This window comes from Alligator sinensis, unplaced genomic scaffold (assembly GCF_000455745.1).
Source record: "Alligator sinensis unplaced genomic scaffold, ASM45574v1 scaffold1542_1, whole genome shotgun sequence".
Classification (NCBI taxonomy): domain Eukaryota; kingdom Metazoa; phylum Chordata; order Crocodylia; family Alligatoridae; genus Alligator; species Alligator sinensis.
The window spans coordinates 537069-550765 of NW_005842452.1; the positions used below are offsets into that span (position 1 = coordinate 537069).

The 13697-nt window shown below is 60.4% G+C and overlaps 1 protein-coding gene across 1 annotated transcript in view; it reads right to left on the minus strand.

Annotated features, from left to right (window-relative positions):
• The window catches only part of SP1 (Sp1 transcription factor), a 46891-nt gene that overhangs the window by 29359 nt on the left and 3835 nt on the right, over positions 1 to 13697 (minus strand). Inside the window, exon 2 of the mRNA XM_025212267.1 lies at positions 4971 to 5062. Coding sequence (XP_025068052.1) covers positions 4971 to 5062 — 92 coding nt within the window. The remainder of the gene's footprint in view (positions 1 to 4970; positions 5063 to 13697) is intronic.

Here is a 13697-nt window from a genome sequence, read left to right on the forward strand (position 1 = left end):
GCCCAATGAGGAGCCGCGGAGCGGTTCGGGGGGCGGGACGCGCGGCGAGTGGCAAGCCGGCCTTCGAATGAGGAAGCGGGCGGAGCCTAGGAGGGAGGGGGAGAAGCCCGCCCGAATCCCCGGCCCTGAGATACGCCCCTTTGAACGGCTCCGCCCAATGAGGGAGGGGGGAAGGAGGGAGTGACGGAGGCGACGACCAATAGGAAGCCCGCGCAGCTCCCCCGGCGGGGGGGGGGTGAGGGGGGGAGGCCCAAGGGTGAGGGACGTGATGGGCGGCCAATCGGCGGGCACGAGGGCTCCCAGGGAGACCCCGTAAGGGCGAGGCTGGGGGAAGCGTGGAAGGAGGCAGTGATTGACAGGCGGAACGACGAATCGCGGTTTAGGCGGGCTCCTAAGACAGCGCCTCGCGAGGAGGGGCGGGACGAAAATCGGATCGACGTCCAGCCTCCCCAATCAGCTGTCAAGCAGGCCCACGCCCGTTGACGTAAGGCAGGCCGGATTGGAGCTCGGCGTGCACAGCGACCAATCAGAAGCCAGGTGACTGGTGAGGCTGCGGGTCCCCGACCAATGGGAGAGGCGAGCCCCCTCAAACCGGCCAATGGGACGCGCGAGGAGGCGGGAGGTCTAGGGGGTGGGTTACACGCTGGGAGGAGAGGCGGTGGGGAATGTGGCGGAGCGGCGCCATTTTAGCTCAGTCCCCGCCCCCGCCCTTGAGGAGGCGCCTGCGCCCCCCTCGTGCGCCCAAGCACCGCACGCGCGCACCGCCCTGCCACCACGTGTCGCCCAGCGGGGCCTGTCGCCACGTGGCCTCCCTCGGGCCAGGCCCTGCTCCCTGAAACCTCCCGAGACGTTGGCGTGGTCTCCCGCGAGGGCCTGCACAGACGAGGCCTCCTGCCGGATAGCTGGAGCCCTGGAAAATAAATCTAAATCTAAACTATCGCTAGAGATCATCATAATGTTTAAACGACCGTTTTCGGGGCCCCTTTCGGTTCACTCGTGCCAGCGTCTGGCCCTAGGATTGGGTCAGCGCGCACCACTGGCGTGCGGCACCCTGATGATTATTGCAAGTGCATTTTGCAATGGGCGGGTGCAAAACACATGCGGGGGCTGGACTTTTGGAGGCGTTCGGAGCCGGGGTTTTGTGGGGACCGGACGCATCTCGTGGCGGCGGAGCCAGGAGCAGAACGATCCTGGCGGAGACGGAAAGTAAAATCCACCCCCCCGCCCCACGCTGTTGATTTTGGAGACTGCTGGAGATGGAAAGGGCAGAGGTCAGAACTGCACTCGGATCTATCCCCCTCCGTCCCGGGCGTCCTTACGAGCAACGCCCAGTTGCCCTTTCTTTTCCCTCGCAGCAGCTGGAAAATTGTGCCGTCACGCAACGCAACTGCCCTTTGCCTCCAACAGACCCGCTTCATTTTTTTCTCCTCGTTCCCGCTGCATCCTGGCTGGCAGGTTTGGAGAGCTTTCGTCGTGAAAACAACCGCCGTGGGTTTGTAAAGCAGGATTCCCTCCGAGCAAAACGCTCCAAGAGTGTTGTTATTGAGAGGGCTGCCGTATCAAAGGGCCCCCGTGGAGGAGAAGGCCCCTCTAGGGCTAGATACTTGCACAGACCCAAAGCAAAACCACATGCTCTTTGCCCGGAAAAGTCTGCAATCAACATGTGAGATCAGAGACATCAGGTGGCTGCCAGGAGCAGCTGAGCCGAAGGGGGAGTTACGGGAACTGCAGTTTCAGCCTGCCAGCTGCCTTCTGCTCCAGGTTTGCGAGCACCTGGGCAGAGGGAGGGATTAGGAGAAGGATGGGGGAGCCATCCTGGCTTTTCCAGGAAGCTCCTCCCATGCTTAACAGGAGGACACAAGGCTTGTTCAAGCCGGAGTCAGGCCTGGATGGGAGCTCGCAGGTCAGCTTGTCTAGCCCCCTGCGTGTGTGCTGGATGCGCTTGCGTAGCCCGCCCCAGACACACACCCTCCCACGTCTCCTCCTAAAAAGTCCCTCTCGCATGTCTTGAGTTCAGCAGCACAGCACATGCCTCCCCCTCCAGAGCCTCTGCATTTCAGAGGGAGTGTTGGTTCAAATCTGGCATCTGAGCTGCTCTCCACCCTGGGCTGGTGGGTGAGGCACGGATTCTGCTTTGGGGAAGAAACATTTCAACCACGCTCTTTCCCACCGCCGCAAAGAGATGCTGCCTGCTTGACTGCCACTGCCTTCCAAACAAGAGCTCAGGGTGTTGACAGCATCCCCAGCCCCAAACCACCCCCAGCCAACACTGATGGTCTGCGGCAACAGGGACACAGCTGGAGCATCTGGAACTCCTCCAAGGTCCTTGACTTTTGGAGCCGACCACCATGAGGCTGACTAGCTGGACAGCAAATCCAACATCGTTCTGGATAACATCCTTCAAACCAGCTGTGTCCTGGGCGGCCTGACTGCCTTCCATAACATCCTCTGTTATTAGCATGATAGATAATTAGTGCCGAGAAAAGGAGGGCAGCAGTCACCGGGTAGGAGGGGAAGTCACGAGGCAGCAGCCTCTTCCCAGCCCTGTGGCATGGCTTGGGGAGCTCATGGCACGTCTGTGCCTCAGTTTCCCCCATCTGTGGAACACGGGAAAGTCACCTGGGTCTTGCCTGCTGCAGGCACCATAGCTAACAGTGAGGGGGGGGGAAGTCCTGGCCCATCACTGACATGGCACCTCACTCCTCTTTTGCCCTCCTGATCATGCCTCCTGCCCTCCCTGACTGACCAGCTCTGCCTGCAAAGGTCTGTGCCATAGACATGACCACCACCCACCCTCCTGCACAGATATGGACCAGTCAGTGATGGGGACAGGGTGGCCTGGATCCTATTCCCAGGTGATCTCGGACAAGTCCTTGCCTTAGTTTACCTGTCTGAGAAGGGGGGCAATGCCGCTGACCCCTCCTGCACAGCACTGTGGCTGTCAAGCCTGGCAGGGAGGGGGTTCTATTTTTATAGCTGATCTGCAGCATCATCCCCATTAGCAAATGCAGCGCAGGGGCAGAGACTGGCAGGTTCCCTCCCCCACCCCTGGGAGGGAGCCACCTGCCTCCCCAGGCTTAGAAAATCCAGCCTGTCCCTTTAAATCCCAGCGCAATGGGTTGCCACAAAGGCAGACAACAAAGCCATGTGGAGCCAGTCCATCCCCTCCCTCCTGGGCCGGCCTCTGGGCTGGGCTGGGCTGGAGGATGGGCCAGCTGGGCTCTTTGCTAGGCAGGAGCCAGCACTGGTGCCATTCCTCGGGCTCTGCTACTCTGGGTTGACCTCAGCAGGGCCCTCCTCCTCCTCTGCAACAGAAGGGAAACTGAGGCACACAGAGGGTCAGCAGCTCCCTACCTCGCCTCCCCTGGAGCTGAGAAAACACAGGAGTCCTCACTCTCAGTCTCCCCCCGCAGCAGGATCCAGGCCACCCTGTCCCCATCACTGACTGGTCCATGTCTGTGCAGGAGGGTGGGTGGCAGGGGGTCATGTCTATGCCCGCGACCCCCGCCACTGATCCAGCGGCCCTTCCCAGTGCTGAGAGGTGAACCCGGGAGTCCTGAATCCCAGGCGCTAACCACTAGCCCACCCTCCCTCCAAGCTGATCTGCAGCCTGCCCTGCTGCTGGTCCATGGCAGAGCCCTGCAGCCTGTGAATGAGCCAGGAGCTGTTCAGAGAGGGCCCTGGCTGGGGTGAGCTGGCTGCCGGCAGCTGCTGGGCCCTGGCCAGCCAAGCCAGGCAGGGAGGGGGGGAGCCCCAGCCTTCCTGCAGCCTTTTCTGCTTCTGCAGCCTATGGGTGTGGAGCCCTCGCCCTCAGCTAACCCTTCCTCCCTCCTAGGCCCCCCCACAGGCTCCCTCCCTGCCCCTGTTCCAGCCCCCCCCAACGCTGTGCTAGAGAGAATCAGAGCCAGAGGCAACAAGCCAGATCCCGAGGAGAGGAGTGAGACGGGGGCGAAGGTTGCTTTAAACAAGGCAGGGACAGAGCCAGGAAGAGAACCCAGGAGTCCTGATGTCTGCTTCCCCCCGACCGCCACCAATAAATATTAGACCCTCCCACGGTAGAACTGTGAACAAAACCCAGGAGTCCGAGTATTCAGTGTCCCCACCCCGTAAATGAGATGGCACCCCCCATCCCAGAGCTGGGAATACAACCCAGGAGTCCTGTCCCCTGCTGGCTGCCCCCTGGCAGTGCTTCCACCGGGACAGGCTCCCTCTGCCCTATGCCGGGGGTGCCACAGGGGGTTGGAGGAGTGGCATGGGGTCGGATCAGGCCCATAGCTCTCCTCCCCACCCCCTTGCCTAGCATACCGGATCCGGCACCTGCCCCCACCTGCCTGGGACCTATGCTGCTCATGGGGGTCCCAGACTGGCTGGAGCAGGCAGTAGTCCCAGAGCTGCTGGGGCAGGCGCCACGTATGGCACGTGACCTGGATCTTGCCTGTGGCCCTGTGTGGGTCACTCAGACCTGCAGCACTGGGGGCTGGATGCCAGGGCTCCACAGGCTGTATCTTGCCCCCAGGCTGTCCATTTGCAATCCACCCTTCTTCATAGGCCTCCATGGGCACTTGTGCATGTCCATTTGATGCCCCTGCCATACTTGTATGCAGTGCCTGTCGGCAGCCCTGCAGACTCCCCAGCACAGAGGCAGCAAGCTCCTGCCTCTGATCGTGCCCGTGTGACCCAATGTAGCCCCCATGTCCCTTCCCTGATCAGTCTGTAGGATGCACCAGGTCCTCAGCCCCTCTGCTGAGCTGCTCCCAGACCCCCAGCACTGGGCTGAGACCGCATGGCTCATTCCCTGCAAGCACCCCTCGGGCAGGAGCAGCCATAGGAAACAAGTGACATGGCAGCCACCACAGTGGAGCTGCAAGGACACGTGCATACCCACTCTGGCCACCAGCAGCACCAGCAGGGCACCCAGAAAGGCAGCAAGCACCTGGGGGGGCAGCGGTGGGCAGAGGGTCTGCATGTACCTTGTGCCGGCTGCTGGGTGGTGGCAGAAGCTGTGCTCTGTTCCCTGCCGGTGTGGGAAATCCCAACCCACTGCACAATCCTGAGGCTGAGGCTGAATGAAGGTTTCCCAGGCAGACAGGGCTCATCTAGACTGGGTCAGGGGCTGGTCCTGGGATTCCTGGAGCTTTTGAAGATAGGTGCAGGGCATGACAGGTGCAATCCACCCTTCTTCATAGGCCTTCATGGGCACTTGTGCATGTGATGGGGTTTAATCTTCAGATGTTCCTTACCCTTCAGTTGGCAGCAGGACAGGCGCGGAGCTGGGAGGCAGCAGCCCACAGGGGCTCAGGTCTTTGGTGGGGCATCTGGACCCTTGGAGGCCCTCTGAGCTCCTTGGACCAGACCCTGCAAGTTTTAAGTGCCTCGTTCCCATGGACACCCAAGGGACTTGGGCACCTTGATGCCTTGGAGGCTCTGGAGCTAGGTCTGGGCAGTGCCTGGCATCTTGGGAAGGGCTCCCATGTACCAAGAAGCAGCGATGGTTGGAGGGCGCTGGGAAAGGGGCTCAGGTGCTGCAGCCTCTCTAGGCCTCGCCAAACCCTTGAACATGTTTCCCCTTGAAACCAGAGACAGCTGTTTTGGCCCCCGGCCCTTCCTCATCCGCTCCCCGGATTCCAGGCCCATCTCTCCCCTGCCTTTGATCTCCAGCCTCCTCTGTTTCATCCTTCCTCTGCCCCAGCCTGAGCTGGTGCTATCTCCACATCAGACATGCACTTCAAAAGCAGGAGAGGCCTGGGACTTGCCTCTGGCTCAGCCCTTGTGAGATGGATGGCTCTGCCCCTGCGTCGGGGCAGGAGCGCAGATGAATTGATAGTTCCCATCCTGAGTCCAACGTGGCGCCAAGGATGGGCTCCTCCTTCAGCCCTGCATCTCCGGAGCCTGCAGCTGTGCCAAGAACCGCTCAGCAATAAAGGGTTTGCAGGGTGGACCTTGCCCTGGGGAGACGTGCCAGATGGGAGCACAGAGGCCTCCGCACAGTGGGGACACTAGGGGCGGCTACAGGGCAAACTCCCCGCACCTGCACGCACAGGTCTCCCCTCTGAGCTGCAGGGGTGAGGAAGGGGTCTCCTGGGGAGCGACAAGTGCTCCCTGCACGCTGGGGTAGTGCGACGTGGACACACTCACATCCCCAACCATCCCATACCAAGACTAGATCTCAACCAGAGACTAGAGATTTTGAATGTCTGACTAGAGACACTTTCAAAGGGCCTGATATTCAGAGGATGGGGGACCCGTATCTGGCAACAGCTGGCCTATCATGCAGCTGGGATGGAGGGGCCAGGAGGCTTGGCACTTCCCATGGAGACCCTGATGCTGGGGACCCATTCAAAGCGAGCCCTGGAGGCTGCCCTTCTGGCAGTAAGGATGAGAAAGGAGCATGGCTGACGGGGTGGGCCTGTTTTGCAGGACAAAATCAGATGAAGAGGAGTTGAAAAATCTGGACCTTTATGTGAACCTAAACAGTCCTGTTGCCCTTGATGTCAGGTAAAGCAAAGCACAGGTTGCTTGGGGAAAGAAAACAGGGGTGGGTAGATAGATAGATAGATAGAAGTGGATGGCTGGACAGACAGATGGGCATGGATTGCTGCCCATCCGGCATTATAATAATACTCCAAATTCTTGTGACTCAAAGCACGCTTGCACTTCCTGTCCTGGGAAGGCCAAACCGGCCTGGCCAGTTTCACTTCCAGTTTCTGGGGTAGGGCATGGGGCTCTCTGTTGGGGGCAACAGCTTATAGCTGCCCCAAACCCAGCCAGGGACCCACGTGTTCAAGTCCCCTGGCAGCAAAGCTGCGCGAAGGAGGGCTCGTGCCAAACCCAGGCTGCGGGAAGCCAGGGTCTGGGCTGACAGCTGGCAACGGGCCCAGGCCCGGGCTGCTGCGTCTGTGGTATCTAGGCCAGCGTTTCTCAACCCGTGGGTTGTGACCCTAAAGCGGGTTGCAAGAATATATGAAAGGGTCATGAGCAAACTTTAAAAATGGATTCTCCTTTAAAGGAAAAAACCGTGGGAAACGGTGACTTTTCCCTTGCAGGCTGGCAGAGTTTCAGCCTGCGAGGGGCTGCTTGGGCCCCCCCTGCCCCACACACTGCGGGGCTGCAGCCTGGGGGCTGGGGCAGTGGGTCGGGAGTGAGGGGCACCGTGTCAGGACCGGCCGTCCATGTTTACAAATGGGTCCTAGTACAAAAAAAGGTTGAGAGCCACTGATCTAGGCAATAATGCAGCTGGAGGGGGTGGGGTGTGGCAGCCCCCCGAAAACAGGCTCCTGCTGCCATCTAGTGGGAGACTTCCTCCATAGCCGCCTTGTCCCCACCAGATCTGTGCTGTTGTGCTCTCTCCCTCTTTCCGTCAACCTGCCCATCTTTCTGCCCAGGTAACCATGAGGCTTGGGACTTCAGTCCTGCTCTGCCCTCCTCTGGCACTTACCATCCCAGGATCTAGGTTGGTACTGCTAAGGGGAAACTGAGGCACAGGGCAGGGCTGTGACTTGGTCAGCGAGTCATCCACACTGCAGCTGTCCTGACCCAGGTGCTCAGTCACACTTCTGAGCTCCCCTGCCAGTAGGGTACAAAGTGACCTGCTGTCCTGGTTTGCCTGGACCATCCCGGGGCTGTCCCCAGTAACCCCCTGAATTGGGGCCCTGGCCTTGAACTGGAAAACGGCTCCTGCATCAGCGTGAGGCAGCGTCCTGCTGGTCTGTGAGGGGACGCAGGGGCTGGAGGGATCCCAGAGCCACCCCTGACCCCAAGACCAGAAGCAGCACAGCCATGTTCATATGTCCTCTGCCCCTCCACAGAGCTGATTAGTGAGCAGGCTCCAGGCTGGGCTGGCTCGGGCATCCACAGGCAACAGCCAGCACGAGGCTGAGGGCTGTCAGAGAGGCAAACCCCAGGAGCGTGGGGCTGTGTCAGGGAAGAGGAATGGCAGCAATGCCTTCCCTGTGCCAGAGCCCGCTGGCTGGGGAAGCACCCAGCAGCCAGCTGTTGTGTACTGGGAAAGTGTGAGCCCGGGGCAGGGAGCAAGGAGAGACCCCATCCCTGGGCCCAGCCCTGGGGGTGGGGAAGGGGAGGCAAGGCTTCCTCTCCCGGGGTGCATATATAGCTCCAAGCACCCAAGACCCCATCTGGTAGGGGCCCTGCAGGCACTTTATAGGTGTCACTGCTATTATTATTTTTGTTCCTCCACTGCAGCCTGCTCTGGGGGAGAACACGGCTCAGGCGCATCCAGCACCCACCACGCAACAGGCAGGGCTGGGAAGCGCCATGTGTCCAATGGAGGGTGCTGGGAGGCTACTGACCGGGACACCTGGGTTCACCCCCTGACTGTAGCACCCAGCTGGGGTATCAGCTTTGTGCTGACCAGAGGGGAGAGCATCACACCAAGGCACCCCCTGGTCCATACGATATAACGCCCCCTAGAACCATGATGGGCCGCCAGCTCAGCACCCGACCCATATGTGTCTGCGTGTATGTGGGCATGTGCATATATGGGGGGGTGTCTCTGCACACCTATACCTATGTGTGCGTGTGCCTGCAGGGCTGTGCATACGCATGTGTGTATCTGCATGCCTGTTCATACGTGTGTGTGTGTGTGCGCGCACGTCCCATCTGGGTTTGATCACTCCCCGGTTGGCGGCGGGAGCCCTCTCCTGTGGTTTCGGATACGGGAGAAGGTTCCAGGAAGCCGCTGCTCCTGGTGGATTGACTCAGGCAGCCGGATCGGAAATTGTTACAGGGACGTGGGGCCGGCGCCCTGGGCAGCCGCGTGCGCTCCTGCCTGCCTGCGGCCTGCAGCCCTGACCTGCCTCGAGCCAGCTCCCAGCGTCAGCGATGCGCTGCCGGGCTCAGCTACAGCCTCCAGCCAAGCAAGGCAGGATGGACATGGGGCCTCCTGCCCGCCGTCTGGGAGCCCGGCCCAGCCCAGCCACGGCCATTTATCACTGCCTTAGCCTTGCGAGACCTTCCCGCACTGGCAGCCCAGTCACTTCCACCCTGCATGGGAGAGTGGGGCCCCAGCGGGGACCTGGGGGATGCAGACTCCAGCAGCGTATGCCCACCTAGACAGGGGCAGGGGGGGTTCAGATGGGGGGAGAACGTCACACCACAAACTTCTCCCCTCCCCGCAACCTCTCAGCCCCTCAAATCAATGCAACCCCTGCTGTTAGCTGCGGCCCCAGAGCCCACCCCAGAGCCAGGAGCTTTAGGGGCCCCTGCGTGGTGGGTGGCTGGGGTAAAAGGGTGAAGACAGATGGGGCTACTTGTGTGCACAGGGCTGAAAGATGTGGGGAGTTGCCCTAGAGGTGGCAGACCCCTACCAAGCCCCTAGAGGACCAGGGGGGCTGTCCTGGCCGCAAGCAGGGGTTCACTTCTGCCCACGGCTCAGCCAATGCTTGTGTGATCCCAGCAGTGAATGGATCCAAGTGCTGCGAGCTTCCCTACAGCAGTGTCCTGCAAATGCCCACTGGAATTTGAGGGCTGTGAGCTTCCCGGCAGCAGTGTCCTGTGGGTAGCAGCCGCACTGTGTTGCTGCTCTCTACCTGGCCCTCCTGTCTTGGGCCCAGCCCTGAGCACCCCTTAGTGTCCACATGCTGCACAGCACCTCCAAGGCATCAGTCCCCAGCCCTCAGGTGAGTCTCCGCTGCTCACTGGGGGAGTTGCTGGGTGCTGAGCCACCTAGCGCTGGGCCCAGGAGGCATCCCCCCGCCCGGCTGGGGGGAGCAGCGCCTGGGGCCAGCCACACGGGAATAGCAGTGGGCAGAGCAAGCGCCGCCGGGCTCGGCCACGGGACTCCCTGCAATTTTGGTTGGGAACCACAGAAATGCAGTGCTTGCTGTGCCAGAGCCGCGCCCCTGCTTCCCCCTCCCCCCCACCCGAGAGAGGCAACACACATTCACGGACACATGCATGTATGCACAGACGTGTGCACACTTGCACACACTTGCACAGACATGTGCATACATGCACACTAGGGTGGCCATCATAGAGGACGGTCCAGTTGTCCTCTGTCCTCTATTGATACAAAACCGAACACCTTTATGCCCTCTATTTTTCTCTTGACAGAGTAGCAGAAAACCAGAATGTCCTCTATGATGGCCACCCTAATGCACACGCATGCACATACGCTCACACTTGCATGCACATGCATGCACACGCACATGCCCACACGCACTCACACACCTGCAGGGCTACCTGCACACCTCCACCCATATATGCATGCACCACAGCCCCTGCATCACCCACACGTTACTCCACTGACAGCGCACGTGTGCGCACCCTGTAGCACAGCCAACTTGTGCACACCCCATGGGCTCTGTGTCGCAAGCACCCACACCCCTATGGCACAGACCCCCCACACCACACATGCTAGCACCGTGCCTCCTGCACTGTACTGCACTGCCACCAGCACAGACACCCATCATGACCCAGGGGTGTGTTTTGCAATAGACACACAATCCCTACTGCGCGTGCGTGTGCGCGTGCACACACACACACACACACACTCACACACACACACACACAGCTCCTGGCAGGGCTAGATCTATCCTGGAATGATTAACTATAGCCTCCGTTTAACCCCTCCTGTGCTCTGACCCTGCCTCCTTAGGTTCGAGACCACACCACGAGCAGCCTGGTCATAGGTGCTGGGGCCTGAAGCCCCCCATGGTTCCAGGGTTGGGCCGTGCAGCACTTTCACTAGCTAAGGATATCGGCCCCATAGTGCTCAGTGCTGTATGTACATAGTGGAAGGGGCCCCACAGCGATGGCCTGCCAGAGCTGTGAGCTTCCCTGCAACAGTGCCCCACCATGGCAGCTCCCCATGGGGAAACAAGGGGCGGATTGGCTAGGCCAGTGGGGAAGGTGGAGCAGACACCCGTCCTGCCCCAGTGCCAGGGTAAAGCCACCACTTTGCTCCCCAGGGCAGCCTTTTGTGCTAGGCCCGACTCCCTGCTGCCATCTCGCGGCCAAGTTATGTCACAGCAACTGCTGGAATTGGAGTTACCCCAGATTAGTCTAGGGTAAATACCAGTACCCCAGAGTGATAGTGTCATGTATCTGCACCTAAAGTGTGAGCAGGAAGAAGACTCAAGGAGGTGGGACCAATGTGCTCAAGGTCCCGCTAGGAGCTAAGCATAAAACCCAGGTGTCAGGGACGGTAAGCCAATGGACCTTGTCTGGGGTGACCTGTTTGTTTTTCCCTCCCTTGCTCTCTGTGGACCGCTGAGCCCCACATGCTGGCCTTCTCCCTCCCTGCTGACCGGCAGGGGCTGACGCAGCTCTGGGCAAGGGAGCTGGAGCCTGTCCTGGCTCATGCATCTCCCGATGCTGGGAGGAGAATCCCAACCAGTTTCTGAGATGCCAAGAGGAGTCTGTGGGACCAGGAGTTACAGCTGACAATGTGTGTAGATCAGGCCTGTGTCCTCCCTGTCTTGAAGTTGGTAAAAGGCACTGCCACAAGAAAGTTCACAGCATTGAGGCCAAGCTGGATACCAGGAGGGAGGGCATTCCGGTGACGAAGCTCACGGCACTGTTTTTTTTGGCTGGGCAGTGACAGGACACTTCTACCAGGAAGCTTACAGTTCTTGAGATCCAGCTGGGCACTGCTGGGGGGAAGCTCATATCACTGTGCTTCCTGCCATGGGCACTGCTGCAGGGAAGCTCACAGCACCGCCTCCCCCCGCTCGCCCCCCCAGTCTGGGCCACATGCACAACAGGGACGCAGTGCCAGAGGAGTGGCCTGGACAAGTGAAACAGGCTCCCAAGGCCTCAGCGCAGGCTGGTGCACCCAGTGCTGCCTGTCCCTGCCACCTACTCTTGCAGGCTGTGCTTCCTTGGCATCAACCCATCTAGTGCCAGCTGGCAGGTGCCTGCCACAGCACCTCCTTGTGCCTGAGAGTCACAAGGGAGCTCCTTGGCACAGATGGGGCAGCAAGCTGGGGGGTGACAGCAGCCTGACCTGGACCAGGCAGAGGCTGCTTTGCCTGGGGGCACGGGGAAATCCTTCACCCCTAGCTAGGCTGTGTGTGCATGTGTGTGTGTGCATATGTGCACACTGGGTATGCAGTGTGTGGCCTGGGTACAGAGCACCATGTGTGTGGCATCTGCATGTGTGGAGCACATGCTGGGTGTGTTGTATGTAGGGGTCATTTGGGTACCATGTGCGTGCGGTGCGGGGTTTGCGGCGTGCACAGCTGCTGCTGGTGTGTGCAAATTGGGTGGGGTGCATGTGCATTGTTGTGTGTGTGCATGTGTGGCATGCATGCATGTGTGCTGCTTCTGTGTGCAGTGTATGCCACGTGCACTGTGGACGTGCAGACTGTGTTGAATATGTTCAATGCATGTGCAGGGGGTTGTCTGTGTACAGGGTGCATGGGCGGCTGGTGCCTCCTGATCCTGGGCGGGCACCAGCAGCCGATTGCCGACTGGGGGAGGGGGTCCCCCACCAGCCGATTGCCACTGGTGGCAAACCAAAAGTGCTGGCAGCAAACCCAGAAGAGCCACTGGTGCTTCTCTTGGTGCCCTCACAATCTCAGGAGGGGCACCAGCCATCACCCCCCACTCCGCAGCCAGGGAGAGCCCTAAACATCGCCTATTGCAGGGTGTGTTGCATATTGTAGCATACAATGCCGTCTGTTGTATGTGCAGGGGGTTGTGCCTGTGTTATGCATGCACAGGGTGTGCATGTACCTTGCGTGTGCATTGTATGTGCTCTCTGTGGCGTGCAGGTATATGATCTGGGCATCGTACTAGATATGTGCCTGTGCTTTGCTTTGCCCCTTGGGGTTGCTCCGTGTCCCTTGGGTCATACAGGCAGTGGGACACCTGGGTGCCTGGGTCCTGGATGCAGCTCTGGGCAGCCTGGGAGAAGGTCGCACTGCCAGACCAGTCCTCAGCCCTTCCTGTTGCTCAACAAGGGAGCCCATCCTGCTGGTCCCCTTCAGCACCTCCCTCCTGTTTGGAGTTACAGAGCTGCTGATGTGAGGAAAGCAGCTCTTCTTGGGGGCTGGGGTGGGGTAGGAGAGAGGGAAATAGAGCACAGGGAGAGGGATGTGGGTGCAGCAGGGAGCGGGTGCTGGGGGGAGGAGGGATGGGTGCTGGAGGGTTGGGGTGCTAGGTAGAGTAGGGAGGGTGATAGGAGAATGGAGGGGGGAATATGGGGTGCAATGGGTTGAGGGGTGCTGGTGCAGGGGGTCGGGTACTGGGGGCAGGGGTGCTAGGGATCCTCTTCCCTGCTGCAGGGGTGGATTCATGGCGTGGGCAGGCCACACACCACTGCCTCCATGACCCAAATGTGAAGCAGATGGTGCCCTGCTGACTGCTCATGGGGGGCCACGGGGCAGTGCCGCCTCGCCCCACCCTTGCCCGCCTCTGCAGCCCTGCCACGGGGCAGGGGGGTGGACCTCGCCCCCACCATTGCCCCTTTTGGCCTCTCCAGGCTGGTGATCCCAAGTGCTCTGCACTATGACTTGCTCTCCCAAGTCCGGATGATGGGCCCTTTAGTGCCCAAGCCCTGTCAGCCCCCTGCCCCATAGCGCCCGGGGCCCCCATCGCCCCCGAGCGTAGCCAGGCCTCCTGCGGCCTGCGCACTGCTAACCACGGCTTTGATGAGGGCTCCCACCACAAGCTCAATCGCTGCCACATGACGTCTGCAAGGGGCTGGGGTTGGGGGGGGGGGGGGAGGAAGGAGGCCG